Genomic DNA, 19,391 nt, shown 5'->3' with positions numbered 1-19,391 from the left:
AAAAACACATTTTGCAGCAAAAGACGCTGCAACCAAGTGTTAGCTGTAGGTCAGTAGGGAATTATGAACTACAAACAATGGGGCACATTTACTAACACCGGTTATATTGTGCAAAGTAAAGGCTCATACCCACGGCCGGATCAAATTTCGACTGTGAAATCTCGCAGCAGAATCAGACCCAGCACCCCACAGAGACCCCATACTCACCACACCGGATCTGCCGCGAGTGTCTCAGCTGGCGCACATGACGCGTCAGCACTGAGCAATGACATGGATTCGTGCAATACTTCCGCTGTGCTCAAGTATTGCGGTACGGGCAGCTTCCATTGACTCCAATGGGAGCCATCTGTGCGATTTTATGCACAGAATAGAACATACTGCAATTCTCCCCGGCGAGCGGAAAATCGCAGTTAATTTCCCCTCGTGGGCAGGGGAGATTCGTTTACCATTGCATGTCTATGGATGGTCACTGCTGTGGAATTCGCTGGGGGGGCATCTGGCTGTGAACCCCTCAGCGATAATCTGTCCATGGGCATTAGCCCTAAGACAGCCAGTCTGAAAATTCACCAGATTCATCACAGCTGGATGGTAAATCTGTCAAATTTTAAGGCTGTTTAGTCTAAGTTTATACCACCTATTAGCTGGCTTAGTTTATGCCAAAAATGTTAGCAAAATTTAGTGCAATTTTGAGCACACCCCTCTTTCTAAAAATCAGAAAAAGTGTCTAAAAATACATAGCAAATGTGGTTCAATACACGCAAGACAGTTTTCTGGTGCAATATGCTACAGCAGCTCTTAAGACGAAAGTAGACAACATGCAGCATGTCAATCGGTAAGTGTTCACACGAGCGATGAGTTGTCATGCTGGTTTCATCGCAGCCAAAATGTGCATTTTCTCGTCCAGTGAGAGCTTGCCGGCTCTGATTAGCTGAGCCAGTCAATGAAGGGCTGTGATTGGGCATCGAGCCAGCGCCGAGAACCAATCACAGCAATCTATTGCTGGAGGCGGCGTTCTCAAACCTGGCCTACGGCAATAGACTTGTGAGTGCAGTGGGAGCCCGGATCAGCGGCTAGTTGAATTTTACCTTTTTTTTTTCCCTCTATCTAGTGTAGCTCGGACTGATTTTCAGGGTAGGGCTTATATTGCAAGCCCTCCCCCCCGAAAATCGGTGTGCGGTTAACGCTGCCAAAAACGTGGCACCAAGTGTTGCCGTGTTTTCAGTAGTGCTGAAACCGCTGCTCATTCATTTCAATGGGCGACGCAGGGCTGAAAATGCCCAAAAATAGAACATGCATCGCTGTCAAAGGCAGGGTTGAAGACGCTGTGTTTTCAGCCCTGTGTTAGCAGCCCAATTGAAATAAATGGGTATGCCGGAATAGCGTTTAAAGCAGCGCTGAAAATGCAGCGCTAAACGCTGTACAAAAACGCCTGTGTGAGTGAGGCTTAACGAGTATCGCAGACTGAATGGAGGCAGACTGGGCCAGGGATCATTCCGGCACACCTCCATTCACAGTAAGCAGGCAATCGTTCAAAAGTGAATGACTGCCTGTTTACACGCAACGATCCGTAGCTCGGTTTTCTGCATGCAGAAACTGAACAACACACGAGAAGTGAATGAGTTCTCGTTTGTCGTTCAGTCGCTTCATGCATTTCTACTGGAGGATAATTCTTCAGATTCTTGCTGGGTCGCGGGAATCCAAGCAATAAGCGGTCCGTGTAAAGGCAGCTATAAAGAAAGCCATCTGTGTGGCTGCTTGCAAACACTGAAAAACCAGCTGTTTATTTAGGAGTTTGTACATCACAATCAGTAGGAACAGGAAAGTATGTGCTGGAGTTTCCTTTCATTCCCAGAATATAAAAATATTTTCCCTTTTTCTGAAATTGAGGGATACATTGAAGAAACCTCTAGATACATTGTTACAAGTCAGCGCCGGCCATTATAAGTCTGTCTGTAAAGGCTTCATTCATTTTCTTGTTTCCCAGCATCTGCGGTGGGAACATCAGAGTCTAGTGCCTTCCTCTGGGATAGGTACTTCTCAAACATGGGCTTGTAGATGTAGACACCGCCTGCAAACCCTAGTAACATCCCCAAGAAGAGCTGGCCGTAGGTAAGCCGGCGTATCATGGTGGCCAATATTAGCGTCTCATCCAAAGGAGAAACTCGCACGTTCTGAACCTGTCAGGAATTAAGGAAAAACAGGAGTCAATAATAGGTTACAAATGAGGCACAGCGCTAGTTTAGGCAATACCAGTTCAGCCTGAGGGAGGGGACAGATTGATTACTTTTTATATTCCCCAGGATAGAACATGCTGTGATTTTTTTTTCTTACGTACGTGACACACGCAATGACTATACGCCAGTGTGAATGGATGAATGAAAATCCATTCCCTTCCATGTGCTCCATTCACCATTAAGTGTACGATATACATGAGCGTAATGTGTGGTGAAAATACGCCCAAGTCCCATTAATACTCACAATTTAGCGCTAATTTCCAGGCTGCAACCTGCACTTGAATTGTCAGCGCAGCAACTTATCGGTAAATCACTAGCGGAGCTCGTGTAATAGCCCCCGTAGGCCAGGCTCGCACGAATGATCCCGCAACAGAATCTGGCTGTGACCCCGCCTACCTTCTCTTTCTGTACTGCGGACGGTCCCCGTCGGTCATGTAAAGTACAGATTTTTTTTTATTATTATATTTGTATATCCCACACCATCGCTAGGCGATAATGCGGGTAGCCGCAGCCTGCACGCAATGTTAATTGTGGATGGACTGCGGGTCGGATGGCCTCCATTGACTTCAATGGAGGATGACAGCAGTAGAATAGAGTATGCTTTTTTTCTTTCCTCCACTCGCGGAAATCACTATTCGTTTTCGTGAGTCTGAAGAAAAAAAAATTTACATTATAACCAATGGGGTTGTGTAACTACAGGGGAGCCGGCGGCACGGACTGCGGAGTTACATCAGTAACCTATGAGGTTGTGTGACTACAGGGGAGCCGGCGGCACGGACTGCGGAGTTACATCAGTAACCAATGGGGTTGTGTGACTACAGGGGAGCCGGGGGCACGGACTGCGGAGTTACATCAGTAACCAATGAGGTTGTGTGACTGCAGGAGAGACGGCGGCACGGACTGCGGAGTTACATCAGTGACCAATGGGGTTGTGTGACTACAGGGGAGCCGGGGGCACGGACTGCGGAGTTACATCTATAACCAATGGGGTTGTGTGACAACAGAGGAGCCGGAGGCACACGCTGCGGAGTTACATCAGTAACCAATGGGGTTGTGTGACTACAGGGGAGCCGGCGGCACGGACTGCGGAGTTACATCAGTAACCAATGGGGTTGTGTGACTACAGGGGAGCCGGCGGCACGGACTGCGGAGTTACATCAGTAGGCAATGGGGTTGTGTGACTACAAGGGAGCCGGTGGCACGGACTGCGGAGTTACATCAGTGACCAATGGGGTTGTGTGACTACAGGGGAGCCGGCGGCACCGACTGCAGAGTTACATCAGTAACCAATGGGGTTGTGTGACTACAGGGGAGCCGGGGGCACGGACTGCGGAGTTACATCTATAACCAATGGGGTTGTGTGACAACAGAGGAGCCGGCGGCACGCGCTGCGGAGTTACATCAGTAACCAATGGGGTTGTGTGACTACAGGGGAGCCGGCGGCACGCGCTGCGGAGTTACATCAGTAACCAATGGGGTTGAGTGACTACAGGGGAGCCGGCGGCACGGACTGCGGAGTTACATCAGTGACCAATGGGGTTGTGTGACTACAGGGGAGCCGGGGGCACGGACTGCGGAGTTACATCTATAACCAATGGGGTTGTGTGACAACAGAGGAGCCGGAGGCACACGCTGCGGAGTTACATCAGTAACCAATGGGGTTGTGTGACTACAGGGGAGCCGGCGGCACGGACTGCGGAGTTACATCAGTAACCAATGGGGTTGAGTGACTACAGGGGAGCCGGCGGCACGGACTGCGGAGTTACATCAGTAACCAATGGGGTTGTGTGACTACAGGGGAGCCGGCGGCACGGACTGCGGAGTTACATCAGTAGGCAATGGGGTTGTGTGACTACAGGGGAGCCGGCGGCACGGACTGCGGAGTTACATCAGTGACCAATGGGGTTGTGTGACTACAGGGGAGTCGGGGGCACGGACTGCGGAGTTACATCAGTAACCCTGGGATTTCTTGCGGTTTTTATGTGTGTAAAACCCACCAATAACCAGCACTACGCTGTGAATCAGTCCGTGAACATGCTGCGTATTTACACAACCCGCCGGTGTGAATGAGCCCTAGACACAGGAAAGAGGAGTGCAGAGTGCGATCCCTGGGGGCAGACCTTGGAACCACTCTGTGCTGGGCCTTGTAGTACTACAAGCACGGCTCCTACCTGGCCGGGATCAGTCACACGTGTGGCCACCACATGACGGCCGGATCAGGTGACCTTCCTCTTCACGCTGTCTCCAGTGATGAGGGGGCCGCCATGTTGCTGGAGATCACTGCCGTAAAGCGGCGCTGGGACTCGCCGCCATCTTGTCGGAGCCCAGGCAGCGGACAGCGATGCGTCTTGGTTCTTTTCCAGGAGGCCAGTGGTTGGTTGTCTTGAAAGTGACAGCGGGCGGCGTGCAGTGAGCACGGGCTATGGAGGCGATGAGGAGCCGGAGAGCGGGCGCCGTGCAGCTCAGGAAGCGGAGGTCCAAGCTGTACAGCAAGGAGGAGGCGGCGGCCGGAGCAGCAGGTGACCCGGGGGGCCGGCGGTCTACTAGAGGGCTGCCAAGCATTAGGGGATCAGGGGAGTGCAGCAGGACGGTGGGGTCCGCAGACTGCGGGGTCATAGTAATAATATATATATATATATATATATATATACACATATATATATATATATATACACACACGTGCCCAGTGGAGCCGTTCCTACAGACTGGACTGTGGACCGCAGGCTGCCTCTCCTCCACAGTCCGCCCACAGACACTCCTCCCTGGCCTGTTACATTGCACTACAGCTACACGGTGCAGCCCAAGGCTGATTGAGACACAGCGATTATCGCTCAAAAGCCGTCTTTTGAGCGATAATCGTTGTCTAACTGCACATTGTGAAAGCGCTTGCATATTAGGCAAATCCCAATAAGGAAGATGGAACAATAGCTCTGCAGCGCCCCCTATGGGATGGCAGCAGTCCTTAGCGCATAAGCAATGTAGTTGCCTGCGAGTTACCACATATCACACGGGCGTACAGAGCCGTCGTAATACACGGTAATCATACGGTGGTGTGAGCCCAGCCTAAGTGCAGATACCATTCTGCAGTAATATCGGCCCCTGTGGACAGCTTCCCACAGATCTGACATGCTCCAGATTCTGCCCTCCCAGCAGCATGGGGCCACAGACCTCTGATCCCTCTGACCAGGTGATGTTCTCCCACCACACAGAGATCCGGCTTTTAGGCTCTCTTGCCCCCTGGAGTCTTGCATTTGTGTTCCCCACCTCCAGTCCTCAGAGACCCCAGCGGGTCATGTTTCAGGATATCCTACTTTAAGAACCCCTGTGCGATACTGAGGAGATCCTGAAAACCTGACCCGCTGGGGTCCGTGAGGAGTGGGGTTGGGAAACGCTGATCTAAGCAATGACACTGACACTTGTTGCCCGCTGTTATACCCCATCTGTGCCAAGGAACGTTGAATTCCTTAGTTGGAGCATCAGCTGCGATTTGCTCGCCCATGAGCCCTTTGTGTAACATCCCTAGGATCCCCTTTCACTGACATCCCATCCACAGACACCCCATTCTGGGCGTCCTCTGATACCGTTACACGAGGAAACCCCACAAAGTTGGCATCTTTTGAAATTCTGACCCAAAGCTGGTCTAGCAGCGATGTTGGCAAGTGGTGGGGAGCGGCGGAGATGGTCAGATTTTCCCGCTCTACCGTGGGTGGACCCTGAGAACCTGCTTACTAGATGTTATACCGCGCTCCGGGGTCACAGGTCTTATACAGAGAGCTGAAACCATGAAAGGGCCGGCGCCTGTAATAACAGGGTCATTCAGTGGTATTCCCACATCACAGCCTTGGGACATTTTTACACTCCTGATAGCCAGTTACACCTGAGATTCTCGGGCGCAGCACACGGACGCCCCTCCATGTGGGATGTGAGACCGCAAAACTGTAAAACTAAATGAAATGTTTTCAAAATTAACTCCTGTAGTCGTAAAATATGTTCCCTTTCTGAAATGGTGACTTAGAGACATGACACGTACTGTGGGCGATTGGGATGGGGTTAGGGACAGCGGTGAGGCTGGGTTCACATGGGGTGGGCGAGATTTTGAAAATTTTGTCCACAAGCTGCAGAAGAGAAAAAACGTGCGAAAACTGACTTGTGGTGCGAAATTCAATCTGCTTCCTGTCTGTCAGTCATCGCCTCCACTGTGGCAGTCACCCTTTCTCAATGAGGGGGTGAATTCCGCACAGGAATTTGCAATGAAACCCACACCAAATGGTGCAGCTCTGCAGGCGGGCACTCTGCAGCAGGATGTAAGTGGTAGTAACGTTGTCTTTCAGGTTGTGATTGGCATCTCTTTTCTTCCCACAGGCCTCTTCGGAGAAAGCGTTTACTTTGTCGTGTTCGCGGTGGTATTTCGGGTTGTGAATTGCGGTTTAGTACAGACCAGCTTTGTCCCTGATGAATACTGGCAGGCCATTGAAGTGGCACATAATATGACTTTCAAATATCCTTTACTGAAAAATCAGTATTCCTTATCTGTTGATAAGTCCCTCCATAACTCCATGAACAAGCGTTTCTACCCTGGCTGAGTACTAATCGCACTTTGTACGGGTGTTGGCACGATGTCAATCATCTCAACACGATGCTGTGCCAGAAGAACGTCTCTTGGTCAATCGTATCCATTGTTTGGCTTTAACCAGTAATTCAACCCAAGCCAAAAAAAGTCCGTGTTGGCATCACCCTCTGCTCCCCCCTTGCCCACAAGTTACATGAGTTTTGTGGTAGACAAGATCTTCCCTGCTAACCTCATTTATTTCTCTTCTGTCAGTCTTCCATCAGTGATGCCAGGCAGTGGGGGGTTACCCAGAACATCTCCCCCATCTCAGCTATAGGAAGCCAATAGCTGACATGCTATAACATACCCCAGAATGTGACTCTATTGACCTTAACAATCATAATTATGGCTACTTAACATGGGAGTGGAATGAAGGGTTGAGGGGGTTCACATACCCCCTGCTGTTTGCTGTTCTTTATAAAGTGTTATATTGGACTGGCAAGGATGACGTCTCCTTTCTGGTAAGTGTACCACATCTCCTCGTGTAGTGTGAGGGTGATATTTAGGATACTCAGTAGATACAGTCTTCTAGTAATTGGGTCATCATAAATGCTGAAATAGAACCCGTCAGCCTGTCGCACTGCCCCAACTGCAGGCAACTTCATTTAGTGACTCCCAACCTATTAAACTGTGTGATGCTTTACAGTGCTGTAGCTTTTTAGAAGAAACCTGGCTTGATCGCCTGATTCTGGCCAGTCTTACAGCATATCTGAGTTTTCAAAAGCAGTCCAGGTCTTCATTTGCCGCTGCTGTTTGCACCCAGTTTGAGCTCTACTATTTCAGTTTTTCATGTAGATTTTCCTATTTTTCTTCTGCCCTGCTGTTTGCAATCCACTTACAGGTGGGGGTGTCCTAAGCAGCCATTCTGCCGGTACTGTACAGTCTAGGACTTTCTCTCCCACACTCCCCATGCTGCCTTCCAATAGCCCTGCTCCAATCAGCTGCAAGACGGCATCTGAATGCCCATCCCTCTTTTCCATCTAGTAACTAGCAGTGTCCTCATGCCCCTGTTACTAGAGAAGCCAATGTCTAACAACAGGCTGTGGATTGTAAAGGTGCTGGAAGGAGGCCACCAGTAGCAGCCTCTTCAAACTTGATTTGTGTCTATTTAATTGTTGGGATCAAGAAGTTTCTGCTTGGCTGCTCAAGCCACCCTCCACTCGGCTAAGCATGACTGCTAGTTCTCTCCCTATTTTTGCATAGGGCACAGTAAAGCAAAGTTCAGTAGGATTGGGCACCTGTCACTAGATAATGCTGCCCACACTTGGAGCAGCACAATCATACAGACCTCTGTGAGGTCAGCTTCAGCTGCTGGAAGTAACCGAAAACCAGTGAAAGTAGTTGCAGGAGCGCAGCGCTGCAGCCCCCTTATTCTTGCTATTAGCGAGAGTTTAAGCAACAGGATCACCACTGATCAATACTTTTGACATGTCCCTATGGTGATAAGTTCGCCAAAAGTGTAGTTACTCTTACACAATTCTTAGTGATACATGGTAATTATAATTGCATGAGTAATTTGCACGCCGTGGAAACCTGCTTTTAAATGTGCTCATTTCTGCCGTGGATTTCCATGGAAATTTGTGTTGGATTTTTCCAGTGCGGAAAGGGAATGTTTCCGCACCGGAAAGCTGCTACGATCTGCACACTGATTTATCCCAGTTCACCGGGATGAAGCCATACGCAAAATTTTCAGAGCATCTTACTAATTTACTTATTCATCTTGATTAGTGCACAGGTCATGGGATTTACAATGAAGGGGGATGGGGGGGGGGGGGGGGGGGGAGGTGCAGCATGCATGTTCTGGACATCTCATACATGGAAGATCTCCTTCTGGAGGAGATGCTGCCTGACTTTTCACCTGTGTTTGATATGAGGAAGTTGTATCGCACCTGCATTTCAGCGTTTTGTCACCTTTTCCTTACAGCCTCTAGAGTCCCTTTGCAATGAGTTGCGGAATATAAATGTCCTCAGTATGTGTATTATTTCAGCTCTGTCTTACATATGTTCTCATAATTGGAAGATAGATGAGTTATGTCTTGTTTACGGTAGTAAGTTACATATCTTAGTCACTGAATTGTGCTTTTTCTGCAGATTTGGCTTCCACGACTCCTACAGGCTGTGTTCTCCAGCATCGCGGATGTCAGACTATACGGTCTAGTGAGGCGCATGGAGAATTCACATGTGGCAAAATGGGTGGTACGTGCTACTATGTTGAAGATTTCACGTAGCTTTGTAGTGACTAATAAGGCAAAGTTCCTACTGGTGTAATTAGCTCTATTACTTGTTTACCACAGACATGGCATAATCTGCAGGACTATTTTGGCAGTCAGAGATACCGGAAACCTGATGGGGGTTCCCATTATAAGTAATTGGGGTCTATCAGGATTCATTGTGGTCTAGTTGGAAACGTATCCATTATATCGTCTCTGAACTGAAACCCTTATGCTAGTGTGACCAAGCCTAATAAGTGGACATAGCATATTTTGTTTGCACATATGCAGACACGGAAGGTTCCAGAAATAACTGGATAGCGGGGTAGTTTTGGTAATTTATCCTCTGTACTCCACAATGGATTTGAAATAAAGTCCTCAATATCTGATTGAAGTGTAGAATTCAGTTTCAAAGGGGTTATCCCACCAAAAGCCTTATTCTCTTACCCACACAATAGGGGATAAATGAATGTTCGCTGGGAGACAGAGTACTGGGAACCCCAAAACGGCGCACCCTATATCTTAGTGGTGCCCACTGCTCCATTCTGCAGCTCTGTATCCCTGTAGACATAGCCTAATCCTGGTTACAGATGGCGATGTTCAGATCTTGACTGTTTGGCATGTATAATCCGGGTGACATTAGTTCTCATGTTTCAGTACTTAAGTCAGCTGTGCTCTTGGTTTACATGGTACTGCTCCTCCAGAACCCTAACCAATACAATGGAGACCGTGCTTGGCACTCTGGCTTTGTATTACTACCCCCTGGAAGGGTCACCTACGAAGAACAGGTGAGACGTCTTCATAGACTGCTGTAGACACTCTTCTCGCACTACTTATCTTGGGTATTAAGAAGGTAACTCTTCTTGTTTTCTAGCACCAAGTACTTGCTCTTCGTGGCTCTGGCCTTTCTTGTCCGGCCGACTGCACTAATTCTTTGGGTTCCGCTGCTTTTATACCATTTTTCTAAAGAGCAGAAGAAATTAGACTTACTAATTCATCAGTGTCTACCAGTTGGGTAAGTATTAACTCTGTAAGGACACAGCCTTGTTTCACGCTTAAAGGGGTTGTCCAAGATCTGTTTCTCTATAAAACCCAGCTCCCCTCTGCCATGAAATGGCCATGTACTCCCCTATGGGGCCAGCAGCGGGGAGAGGTGAGAATAAGTCTTTGTTGTTTTATGGCAGGGGTAGCTGCCTTTCTATAGTTTATTTTTAAAAAATGCTCTCTGACAACCCCTTTAATGATGCAATGATTTTTTAAATTTTTTTGGACCTTTTTTTTTTTTTTTTTCTTTTCTTTTCAGAAGTCATAGCATTTTTTTGGTTTATTCCCCTTTCCACCCTCGATGTAGCCGTATGAGGGCTTGATTTTGCAGGACAATTTGTATGTATTTATTTATTTATTTGACACCATTTTGGGATACAAATGTAGTATTATATATGTTTTAGCAAACTTATTGGGTGAAGGACTAAAAAAAAATTTTGAAGTTTCACCATTTTTAACTTTATTTTGCAGGTTGTTAGGATTGCGAAAATGGCAAAGATTTAGTGTTTTTTTGTTTGTTTTGTTTTTTGTGTGTTTTTGCATTTAATTTTTCTACTTTTGCACAATAAAAAACAGTGCTTTTGAAAATAAATAACTTTAGTGACTGGGGAAGGCAATGGCAAAACACTCCGCAAAAACAATCTGCCAAGAGAACCTCACGATGTGACGTCACCCTAGGTGTCGGTCATGACTTGGTGCTTGCACCAGGGGACTTTACCTTTTTATGGATGTGATAGCACCTATTAAGCCACATTCAGCCTTCCATATAAGAGTTGCGCCTGAAATTTGCCAAGTTGCATCAAATAGCACCCGGAAACATGTCTGTGTGCTGGCTGATCTCTGCAGACAGTGGACATTGCATGTTCTAAGCTCGTCCGTGATATGGACCAAAGTAGGACTTGCTGAAATGTTGTTTTTTTTTTGTGTGAAAATTCACATGCGGATAACCTAATGGGTCCGTGAAATACAACTGTCTGCATATGGCCTTATGTATATCTTTCATTCTATATATCGATGTTGTACGTATTTTGCAGATTACTTACACTTGGAGGCTCGCTAATAATTGACTGGATGTACTATGGCAAGGTAAGATTAATCCATTTTATCTAGTCTGTTTTATCCACCTAATTTCAGTGTCCCAAAGCAATCCTTAAAATGTCCCACTTTTTATAGTAAAAGGGCAGTGTAGTGATATATGCCGTTAATATGGGTTCTAAAACCTAGCCAGTTTCAAACTGCAGGAGGCATTCACATGATGTTGGGATTAACATGGCAAGGAGAGTCCACAGTACATGCTATGAAATGGTTCACATAGATGAACCTATTAATCATGACATGTAAAGTCCATATACTCCATCAATCTCTTCCAGTTTTATCAAACAACGTTTCAGTCCATCCTGGATCTTTATAAAGTTGTATGTTCACTGAGGACAACCGTACTGTAATTACCATAAGATAGAAGTACGCAAGGCTCTAAGGGTCTGGTACATTGTATATTGGTATATAGTAATTATCTGGATTAAGTCTTAAAGGGGGTCTTCCAAGCATTGACTTTGATGACCTACAAACGTATGGGCTATGTGCTTAATGTATAAACTAAAAACAGTACGTGTGCTTAAAATTGCATACGTTTGTGTACTTTATTTTATTTTTTTCCTTAATCTACATTAAATGTACATTAAAAAGGTGATCCTTTCAACAGTGGCCAGCTTCTCAATTTTACCTAGGTAGACGTTTTGTTCACTAGTGGCCATAACGGCCCTATGGTCCACACTAGTGACCTTAGCCTCTTATTACACTGCGTACCATGCATAGTCACATAATGCACATATTTGTACCCATCGCTGCTCCTTGTTGAGGTTTTAAGACTTGATTCAATGCTGAAGTGGAATTGTTGCTTCCTGAGTGCGGTGGATTCTCCTTGCCGTTACGTGGATTGCAGATTCCTCCAGCAGAGCGCCTACAACTACCTGGTGTGTAGAGCCATTTCCTCGTGTTAGCGGGATTAACATGGACAGTTGTCATAGACCGGCGCGATGACCTTATATTCTGCCCCAGTGTCCTGGATGGCGTTCTGTCATTTCTGTGCTCACAGTTTTGTTGCGCAGTCCCGTGTCCGCCGGTGAAGAGACGCGGGGGAATTGTCATAATTGGAAGACTAAGTAAATGTTTGGCCTTTTTTCTCTTGCAGTGGACAATCGTTCAGTGGAATTTTTTGAAGTTTAATGTGGTCCAAAATCTTGGCTCTTTCTATGGGTCTCACCCCTGGCACTGGTACGTCACTCAGGGATTTCCAGTCATCATTGGCACACACTTGCCATTCTTTGTACACGGCTGTATGGTGGCACCAAGAAGATACCGTATTCTACTAGTAGCTATCGTTTGGACTCTCCTAATATATAGGTAAGTGGTACAATGGATATTTTGGGATGAAATGCAAGTGGAGAAATTTACCAACCTGCATAGAACAACTATCATGTAATAACAGCTCTTAACCGGTTGTAGATTTTACAGAATAAGGCCGGCTTCACACAACTACGCTTTAGGCGCATTTGCGAAATGGGCGTTGCATATGTATGTGTGTGCTTTAGGCCTCATGTCCACGGGTAAATTATTATTTAAAATCTGCAGCGGTTTTCCCGCACGCGACTCTGCGCCCCATAGGGATGCATTGGACACCCGCAGGTAGTTAAATACCTGTGGATGTCATTTTTCCCGTCGGGCGCGGATCCGCGTGCGGGAAAAAATGGACATGCTCCATTTTCGTGCGGGTCTCCCGCGGGGACGGCTTCCGCAGGCTTCTATAGAAGCCGTCCGGATCCGCGGGAGACCCGTACCAGAATTAAACTCACCTGCTCCGGACGATGCGAATCTTACTTCCTTTGCGACCAGATCTTCTTTCTTCGGCCCGGCAGATGTGCCCGGGACGCCGGCGGCGTACCGAGCACATCCGCCGACCTGAAGAAAGAAGATCCGGCCGCGAAGGAAGGAAGATCCGCATCGTCCGGAGCAGGTGAGTTTATTCTGATTTTTAGCCTCATGTCCGCGGGGCAGGAGGGACCCGCTACGGATTCTACATGGAGAATCCGCGGCGGGCCTGATTTTTTTTTTTTAATTCTCCCCCCCCCCCCGTGGACATGAGGCCTTACTGTACACAAAAAAATAACATGCAACCATACTCTCATAATTAGTATAATTAGTTCAATATGTGCTCTTTCGCTGCAGGGAAATAATGCATGCTGCATATTTTTTGCATGACTAAAATACTTATGTGAATGAACCCACGGTAATCAATGGGTCCTATTCACTGCATGCATATTGCACTGCCCAAATCCATTCTTGTGAATCTGGCCTAAGAGTTTGAAACTCAAGTAAGGCTTTCTGTCTGCGGGCAATATTTCATCGCTTGATCCGCGGCAATAAATCACACGTGGATAACGCTTTCCATAGGATAACTATGGAAAGCGCAGCCTGATGTACATGAGTGGGAAATCCATAGCGATTTTCCACTCGCGTCTAAAAATTGCAGCATGCTGCGATGAGCATATCATTAAGATGGGCTCATTGCGGTGACCTTTAGCTTTCTGCCCAGCTGGCTGGCTTTAGGACTTAAGAAAAAGCGTTGCAGGCCAGTATTTTCAGTGGCATCTGTGGCAGAACCTCCAACCGGAGATCCCAATGCAGATGCGGGGACCCCCCTTAGCCTAGGATAGTGCAGTCTTTTGCAGCATTAGATGGATTTTAGCAGTCTTGTAGAATACTATAAGCTCCGTCTTTGTGTTTTTAGCACTTTGAGCCATAAAGAATTCCGCTTTATCTACCCGGTGCTCCCGCTCTGCATGATCTTCTGCGGTAAGAATTGCCTCTTTTTCCATCACATTGTTTGCTGTATATCTTTTGTTGGATAATTTATCTACCTTTAAGTCGTAGAGTTGCAGAATAGTTGATTGATTTGTCACATTGATAAAAAAATGTTTATTGATTTATTTTTTATTTATTTATTTTTTTCTTCAGTTTTCTACTTTTAGAAATAAATAAAAAATTGTTGAAAAAAACCCCATGCCTGCTACAGTAACAGAAAAAAGAAAATTCCTATCGGCGATTCAGACTACTAAATTCTAATGTGTTTGCGGACGTTAGAAGGGTATTCTGGTATTTTACTATTGATGGCTTGTCTTCAGGATAGTCGAGTAGAAGTGGGGAAAAAAGCGGGCAGAGCGTCCCAGACAGGTCAATAAGAGCTGGTGTGAGCAGACACAAATGTGTGGGTATAAAGCAGAGCAGGTCCTGCTGGCCTTGTATGCTGGGGGACCAATGGTCTTATCAGTGTCTTTGGAATTGGAGAAGTGAAAAAACTAGGAATCGCATGCAACCTATAGTTGGAGTCGTCTTATAGAACGAACAAGTGATTTACTCGTATTCTTTTATCTTCCTAAGGCTAGTTTCACATGGGTAATGGCGATATTGGCCGTGATTCACGGCCTGATATCACACATTCCAGCATGTGAAAACCCCATGGATGTGAGGCATTTTCATGTGAAATCCGCCTCGCATTACAGTGGGAGATCCCTTCATCCTACTGCAGTGCTGGCCCCATTGAAAGCAATGGGAGAACCCTGGGACAGCAGTGGATTCCTTTGCTTTCAACAGGGCCGATGCTGCTGCCGCCGGCCCCATTAAAAACAATGGATGATATTATAGGAAGATAGAACATGCTGTGATTTTCTCGTGCGATATTCCATCGTCGTGCCATGCGGGGAAAGATCGCTAATGTGTATAAACTCATCTAGATGGCTAGCACACTGAAAACTTACATGAGTGGCACAGCAAGTTGAAAAACAGAAAAGGGGGAAAAAAGACAAATTGCATAATGTTGTGGTAAAAATATAAAAGTATGTAAATTTAACAAATTCTAGACAAATTAACATTGAAAAAAGTGCACTTTGAGGTGATAGGACTGGACTTCTGTGTCCGATCAATAGTTAATTGGCAGGGGTGTGGCACTTGGGATCTCTGCTGATCAGGTTATCCTGCAGCCGGCTGGCAGTGCAGCAGGGTCAGCTGTTCATATTGGTGGTCATGGCCGGAAGTGTAATAAACTGCCTCGCTCCCATTAAAATAAGTTGGAGTGATGCTTTCTTTTACAGTTCTGTCCCTGACAGCAACGAGATGAATTATAATGGAAGGCCAACTATTACACTTCCGTCTCTGACCACTGCTGTGGACTTCTGGCCCTGTTGCACTGAACAGCTAATCGGTGGAGATCCCAAGAGACAGACCCCCGCGATCAACTATTGCTGACCTATCCTGAGGGGAGACCATCAATAATGGAATACCCCTTTAAACCCTGTAATCCTATGATTGAGTTGTGATGCATTGGTTTGCACGACTTCTCTTGCTGTAGTCACTTGGAGAGAGGCGCTGTTGTTCTTGTCACATTTTTTTATGACTGATACGTTTTGTGTTGTAGATTTCCATATACCTTCTTTCTTCAGGTTTTTCATTTTCAAATATTAAACGCTGGAAGAAAGCAGCCATTGGTCTTCTAGTTTTATCAAATCTGCTGCCTGCTCTCTACACGGGGCTGATTCACCAGAGAGGAGCCTTGGACATAATGACCAACGTTCAACAGCTATGTCACAAGGAGAATTCCTCCCTTCTAGTTCTCATGCCTTGTCACTCTATTCCCTACTACAGGTAAGTCATGTTATAACCTAAATAGGGCATAGAGCAAAAAACCTGAGTTTTAATAGTTGAAGAAAAGGCAAATTTATCTGTATCTAGTGCTTTTTTTTTTTTTTCAGCCATGTTCATTGCCCCATTAAGATGAACTTCCTTGAGTGTCCTCCGGATTTAGAAGACCATGATACATATATTGATGAAGCTGATGTATTTTATGCGAGTCCCCTGGCCTGGCTCAATGCAGAATTTTATGATTCCAGGCGCTTACCAACACACTTAGTTCTGTTCAGTGTTCTGGAACAGGTGAGTATATCTAACCCAAGAGAAACCTGGTTGTCTGTTACCCACCTACTTACCAGGGAGCGTTCACATTTCTGCATCACAATGTTATCCAAATGGGTTTTGAATTCCACAGCTGTTAAAATCCGTGTGTCTTTACTTGAAAACCGCAAGATTAAATTCCACAGTGGAAAGGCTTTCTGCTGCGGAATAAAGGAAATCTTGCAGAATTGTTGCTGCAGACTTTTAAACATATAGGAAATGTAATTCTGCGATTAACGTCTGCAGGAAAAAAAACGTAATGAATTCTGCAAGAGTTTCTGCAGAAAACCTTACACCGTAAAAGACGCAACAAAACCCCCATCTGCACTGCAGCCAATTCTGTCCCATACAGAGGCCCCATAACTGGTTGAGCCAAGAGTGCAAGGCTGTGGATGTGTGCATCAACACTATGGTTCCCGTGTATGGACACCTAAATAAGTGCAACCAATTTTGTGTGGAAACTCTTTACTATAAGCAGTTTACTGCAAGACACATGGGGTGGGCACATGTTCAGAATAGCAGGAGGGGAGAGGCAGTGGTGTCACAAATCCATCTTCTACACTGACCTTTCGGAAATCTTGTCTCAGAACGGCAACTTGCTGACATAGAAAAAAAAAACTTAAGAGACATAAAGTAAAGGAAGGATATGAAAAACAAAGCTAGACAGCGCACAAAAAACGTGAAATAAATGTATGCAGGTGAACATTGGGCCACTCACACAGGTTTTTTTTTTTTCTTTCACCGCATTTAGTGGGTGTTTAAAACGCATACTAAAATCGCTGTACTGAACCAGGCACTAGGCTGCTATGGCAACCTGCAATCTCATCACTGTGAGGCAGATTAGGACCCTGCAAAACGAATGGGGCATTTAAATGCTGTTGCTGGAAATGGGTTAACAGCTGCATCCTGTGTCAAGGGCTTAAATATGTGATAAAGCAGAAAAAAATCTATAAAACCCAACGTATAATCCTGCCACTTGATCCAGAGGAAGTCGGTCACATAACACAATAACATGGGGTAATTTCCTTAAGAGGAAACCTTCCTTCTGACTACATTATGGCAGTCAGAATGAACCCTTGGATCAGCATCCTGTCTCCAGAAATCTAGTACCCGTAATATTACATGACATCCAGCCCCTCAAGAACTTGTTTAATGAATCAACCATCACCATATTGTGTAGCTGAGTTCAATAGTCTCACTGCTCTTACAGTAAAGAATCCTCCTCTAGGATGACATTGAAATCTTCTTTCCTCTAGTTGTAGAGGATGCTTACAACTCCAAGTATAGAAAGATCTCTGTACTGTTAATTTGTATCTTTGTATAATCTTTTTCCAGATGAAATAATAAAATGAACCGTCTGTTTTGGTACTATCCACCTTTTCCCTTAAATGCAATACATTGGCTGACTTCTCTGCACCTGCTCTACCGTGTTTCCCCGAAAAGAAGACCCTGTCTTAAATATTTGCCCCAAAAGAGGCAGTGTCTTATTTTCAGGGGGTGTCTTGTAATACTTGCCTAGCAGCCGGGCGGGACCCGCACGGACTGCTTCCATTGAAGTTAATGGATACCGCGGCAACGGTGCAGGGAAATCTGTACTGCGCAAGCGCGCCGGCCCATCCGCGTAACAGAGAGAAAAGTGCAGGTATGCAGTGGTCACTGGCCACGGTCAGGGTGGGATTCCGCTGTCTGAATCTGACCTGCCATGTGCAGTAGGCCTTGGTTGGATGCATGTTTGAGATTGTTGTTGCAGCACTCAAAACTTTACGATTTCCCTTTTCGTCTTGCTAGGAAATTAGCCCATTTCTGACCAGAAACAATTATGTAAGAGCAGCTTCAGTATTCCACACTCATCTACCGGAAGGTCGAATTGGAAGTCACATCTACTTATATGAACAGCAAGTGCTATGAAGACCAGAGTCCATTGGACCAATGTTGGATGTGTGATCAGGTGGAGCGCGGACCACCGGAGGACTTATTACAAAGCTGTGACAATATTGCCATTCCTTCTAGTCTCTGACCTTACACCATTCCAGCTGCACCTTGGAGGAATGCAGAAATGCCTTGTGTGTGTGTATATATGTATAAATGACCTTACAAACAACAAAATGGTTTTAAATAAAGCTTTTTTTTTTTTTTATTTCGTCTCTATTATCTTACAAATAATGAGAGAACAATGTTTTAGAACTGCAAGGAGGATGGCAGAGAGAAGTAACAACTGCTCAATAAGTAACCAGAATTCCATTAGAAACCGGTGAAGACTGCACATGTAATAGCACAACAAACAATAGACATTATTATTTTGGATTCAGAGATCAGAGGTGACGTTGAATCATGCAAGCAAATTAAAAGTAATCTGTTCGTTACTAAATGAAACCTTTTAGCAAAGCTCAAACAGATTGTACAACAGAGAACACCAGACACTTTGTGCTCGGATAAGACGTCCGTGACTACAGCATTTACATCAGTAGATTCTCATCCTGCATTTATTCTTATCGCTATGCCTTTAAGATTTAAAGGGATCCATTCGGGTCAATATTTCGGATCAAAGGGCAGCTGCCCTAGTTCTATTTCCACATTTACCATCTGTCTTCCATTGGCACGCTTGTTCCATTTACCTTCCCTCTTATATTGCGCCTGCCGCTTTTCTTCCACCTTTCTGTGATTTTTATTTTCTGCGTTGTAAGGAATTATTCTTTCGGGTTTTCTGCAATAGAACAAGATTATAATTATAAGCAGGAAGGCTTCATTGTAACATGTACACCATTCCTTCTACACTACAAACTATTCTTCTGGAGGTGCAGCTCTTGGGGCCCCTTCACATGGGTCGCTTATCACTGGACCGTGGGAATCGGCGATAATTGTCTGGTGTAAATGCTGCCAGCGACTTAACAACGGAGAAGTTTAGACATACAGAAAAAACTGGACAATAACGGCCTGTGTAAACAACGGCCTGTTTTCTGTGAATGGAGGCTGGTGGACGGAAGCTAGCTCTGGCCCGCCTCCATTCACTGAGTTATCGCTCCAGTGCGAATGTAAGAGTGTTATCGCTGGACGACTGTTGGATGCTTTAGGGCCCAAGAACTGTCCCATGTAAAAAGATCCTTATAGAAGTAGGAAATGTATCAGCTGCTGCTCATGGGGACTTTCGGGAAGTATGAGAGGGTGAGCTTGTAACGGAGAACACATGACTGCTGACCGTGCATACTAAATGGCCATCCAACCTGCTTTTCATCATATTCATAGCTACATATGTGGATGGAGCTGAAGACCATACTCTATCCTTTCTACTAT

At 45.8% G+C, this 19,391-nt stretch overlaps 3 protein-coding genes across 6 annotated transcripts in view; 1 reads left to right on the top strand and 2 right to left on the bottom strand.

Annotated features, from left to right (window-relative positions):
* Positions 1 to 1,730: 1,730 nt before the first annotated feature.
* Positions 1,731 to 4,689, bottom strand: PIGBOS1 (PIGB opposite strand 1). 3 transcript variants are annotated; one of them, XM_066592567.1, is made up of 2 exons: positions 4,355 to 4,689; positions 1,731 to 2,177 (listed from the first exon to the last, which is right to left on the bottom strand). In XM_066592567.1, the coding sequence occupies exon 2, from the start codon at positions 2,124 to 2,126 to the stop codon at positions 1,962 to 1,964; it is 165 nt and encodes a 54-aa protein (XP_066448664.1). In that variant the 5' UTR covers positions 2,127 to 2,177; positions 4,355 to 4,689; the 3' UTR covers positions 1,731 to 1,961. The 3 variants fall into 3 exon arrangements, with proteins under 3 accessions (XP_066448664.1, XP_066448662.1, XP_066448663.1); XM_066592565.1 differs by having other exon boundaries at positions 4,406 to 4,671; XM_066592566.1 differs by lacking the exon at positions 4,355 to 4,689 and adding an exon at positions 2,631 to 2,893.
* On the top strand, positions 4,579 to 18,237 carry PIGB (phosphatidylinositol glycan anchor biosynthesis class B). Its single transcript, XM_066592564.1, has 12 exons — positions 4,579 to 4,753; positions 6,597 to 6,732; positions 7,187 to 7,304; positions 8,935 to 9,039; positions 9,711 to 9,841; positions 9,928 to 10,068; positions 11,132 to 11,183; positions 12,289 to 12,500; positions 13,885 to 13,949; positions 15,593 to 15,794; positions 15,902 to 16,082; positions 17,889 to 18,237. Exons 1-12 carry the CDS (start codon positions 4,657 to 4,659, stop codon positions 18,006 to 18,008), a joined length of 1,560 nt encoding a protein of 519 aa, XP_066448661.1. The 5' UTR covers positions 4,579 to 4,656; the 3' UTR covers positions 18,009 to 18,237.
* The window catches only part of CCPG1 (cell cycle progression 1), a 38,788-nt gene continuing 37,603 nt past the window's right edge, over positions 18,207 to 19,391 (bottom strand). For both annotated transcript variants that reach the window (XM_066592562.1, XM_066592563.1), the window contains one exon: positions 18,207 to 18,804. In XM_066592562.1, the coding sequence (XP_066448659.1) occupies positions 18,630 to 18,804 (175 nt within the window). In that variant the 3' untranslated portion in view covers positions 18,207 to 18,629. The remainder of the gene's footprint in view (positions 18,805 to 19,391) is intronic.

The sequence above is a fragment of the Eleutherodactylus coqui genome, chromosome 2 (assembly GCF_035609145.1).
Source record: "Eleutherodactylus coqui strain aEleCoq1 chromosome 2, aEleCoq1.hap1, whole genome shotgun sequence".
Lineage (NCBI taxonomy): Eukaryota > Metazoa > Chordata > Amphibia > Anura > Eleutherodactylidae > Eleutherodactylus > Eleutherodactylus coqui.
Note: the sequence above shows the minus strand (reverse complement) of the source record. Positions and strands in the feature narration are given on the sequence as shown.

What these genes read in the sequence shown, in the direction of transcription:
- PIGB (XM_066592564.1), top strand. Translation starts at nt 4,657, where the DNA reads ATGGAGGCGATGAGGAGCCGGAGAGCGGGCGCCGTGCAGCTCAGGAAG. An exon ending in GGCGGCGGCCGGAGCAGCAG is followed by an intron (nt 4,754 to 6,596) that starts GTGACCCGGGGG and finishes TTCTTCCCACAG; the next exon opens with GCCTCTTCGGAGAAAGCGTT. An exon ending in CACTCTATTCCCTACTACAG is followed by an intron (nt 15,795 to 15,901) that starts GTAAGTCATGTT and finishes TTTTTTTTTCAG; the next exon opens with CCATGTTCATTGCCCCATTA.
- PIGBOS1 (XM_066592567.1), bottom strand. Translation starts at nt 2,126, where the DNA reads ATGATACGCCGGCTTACCTACGGCCAGCTCTTCTTGGGGATGTTACTA.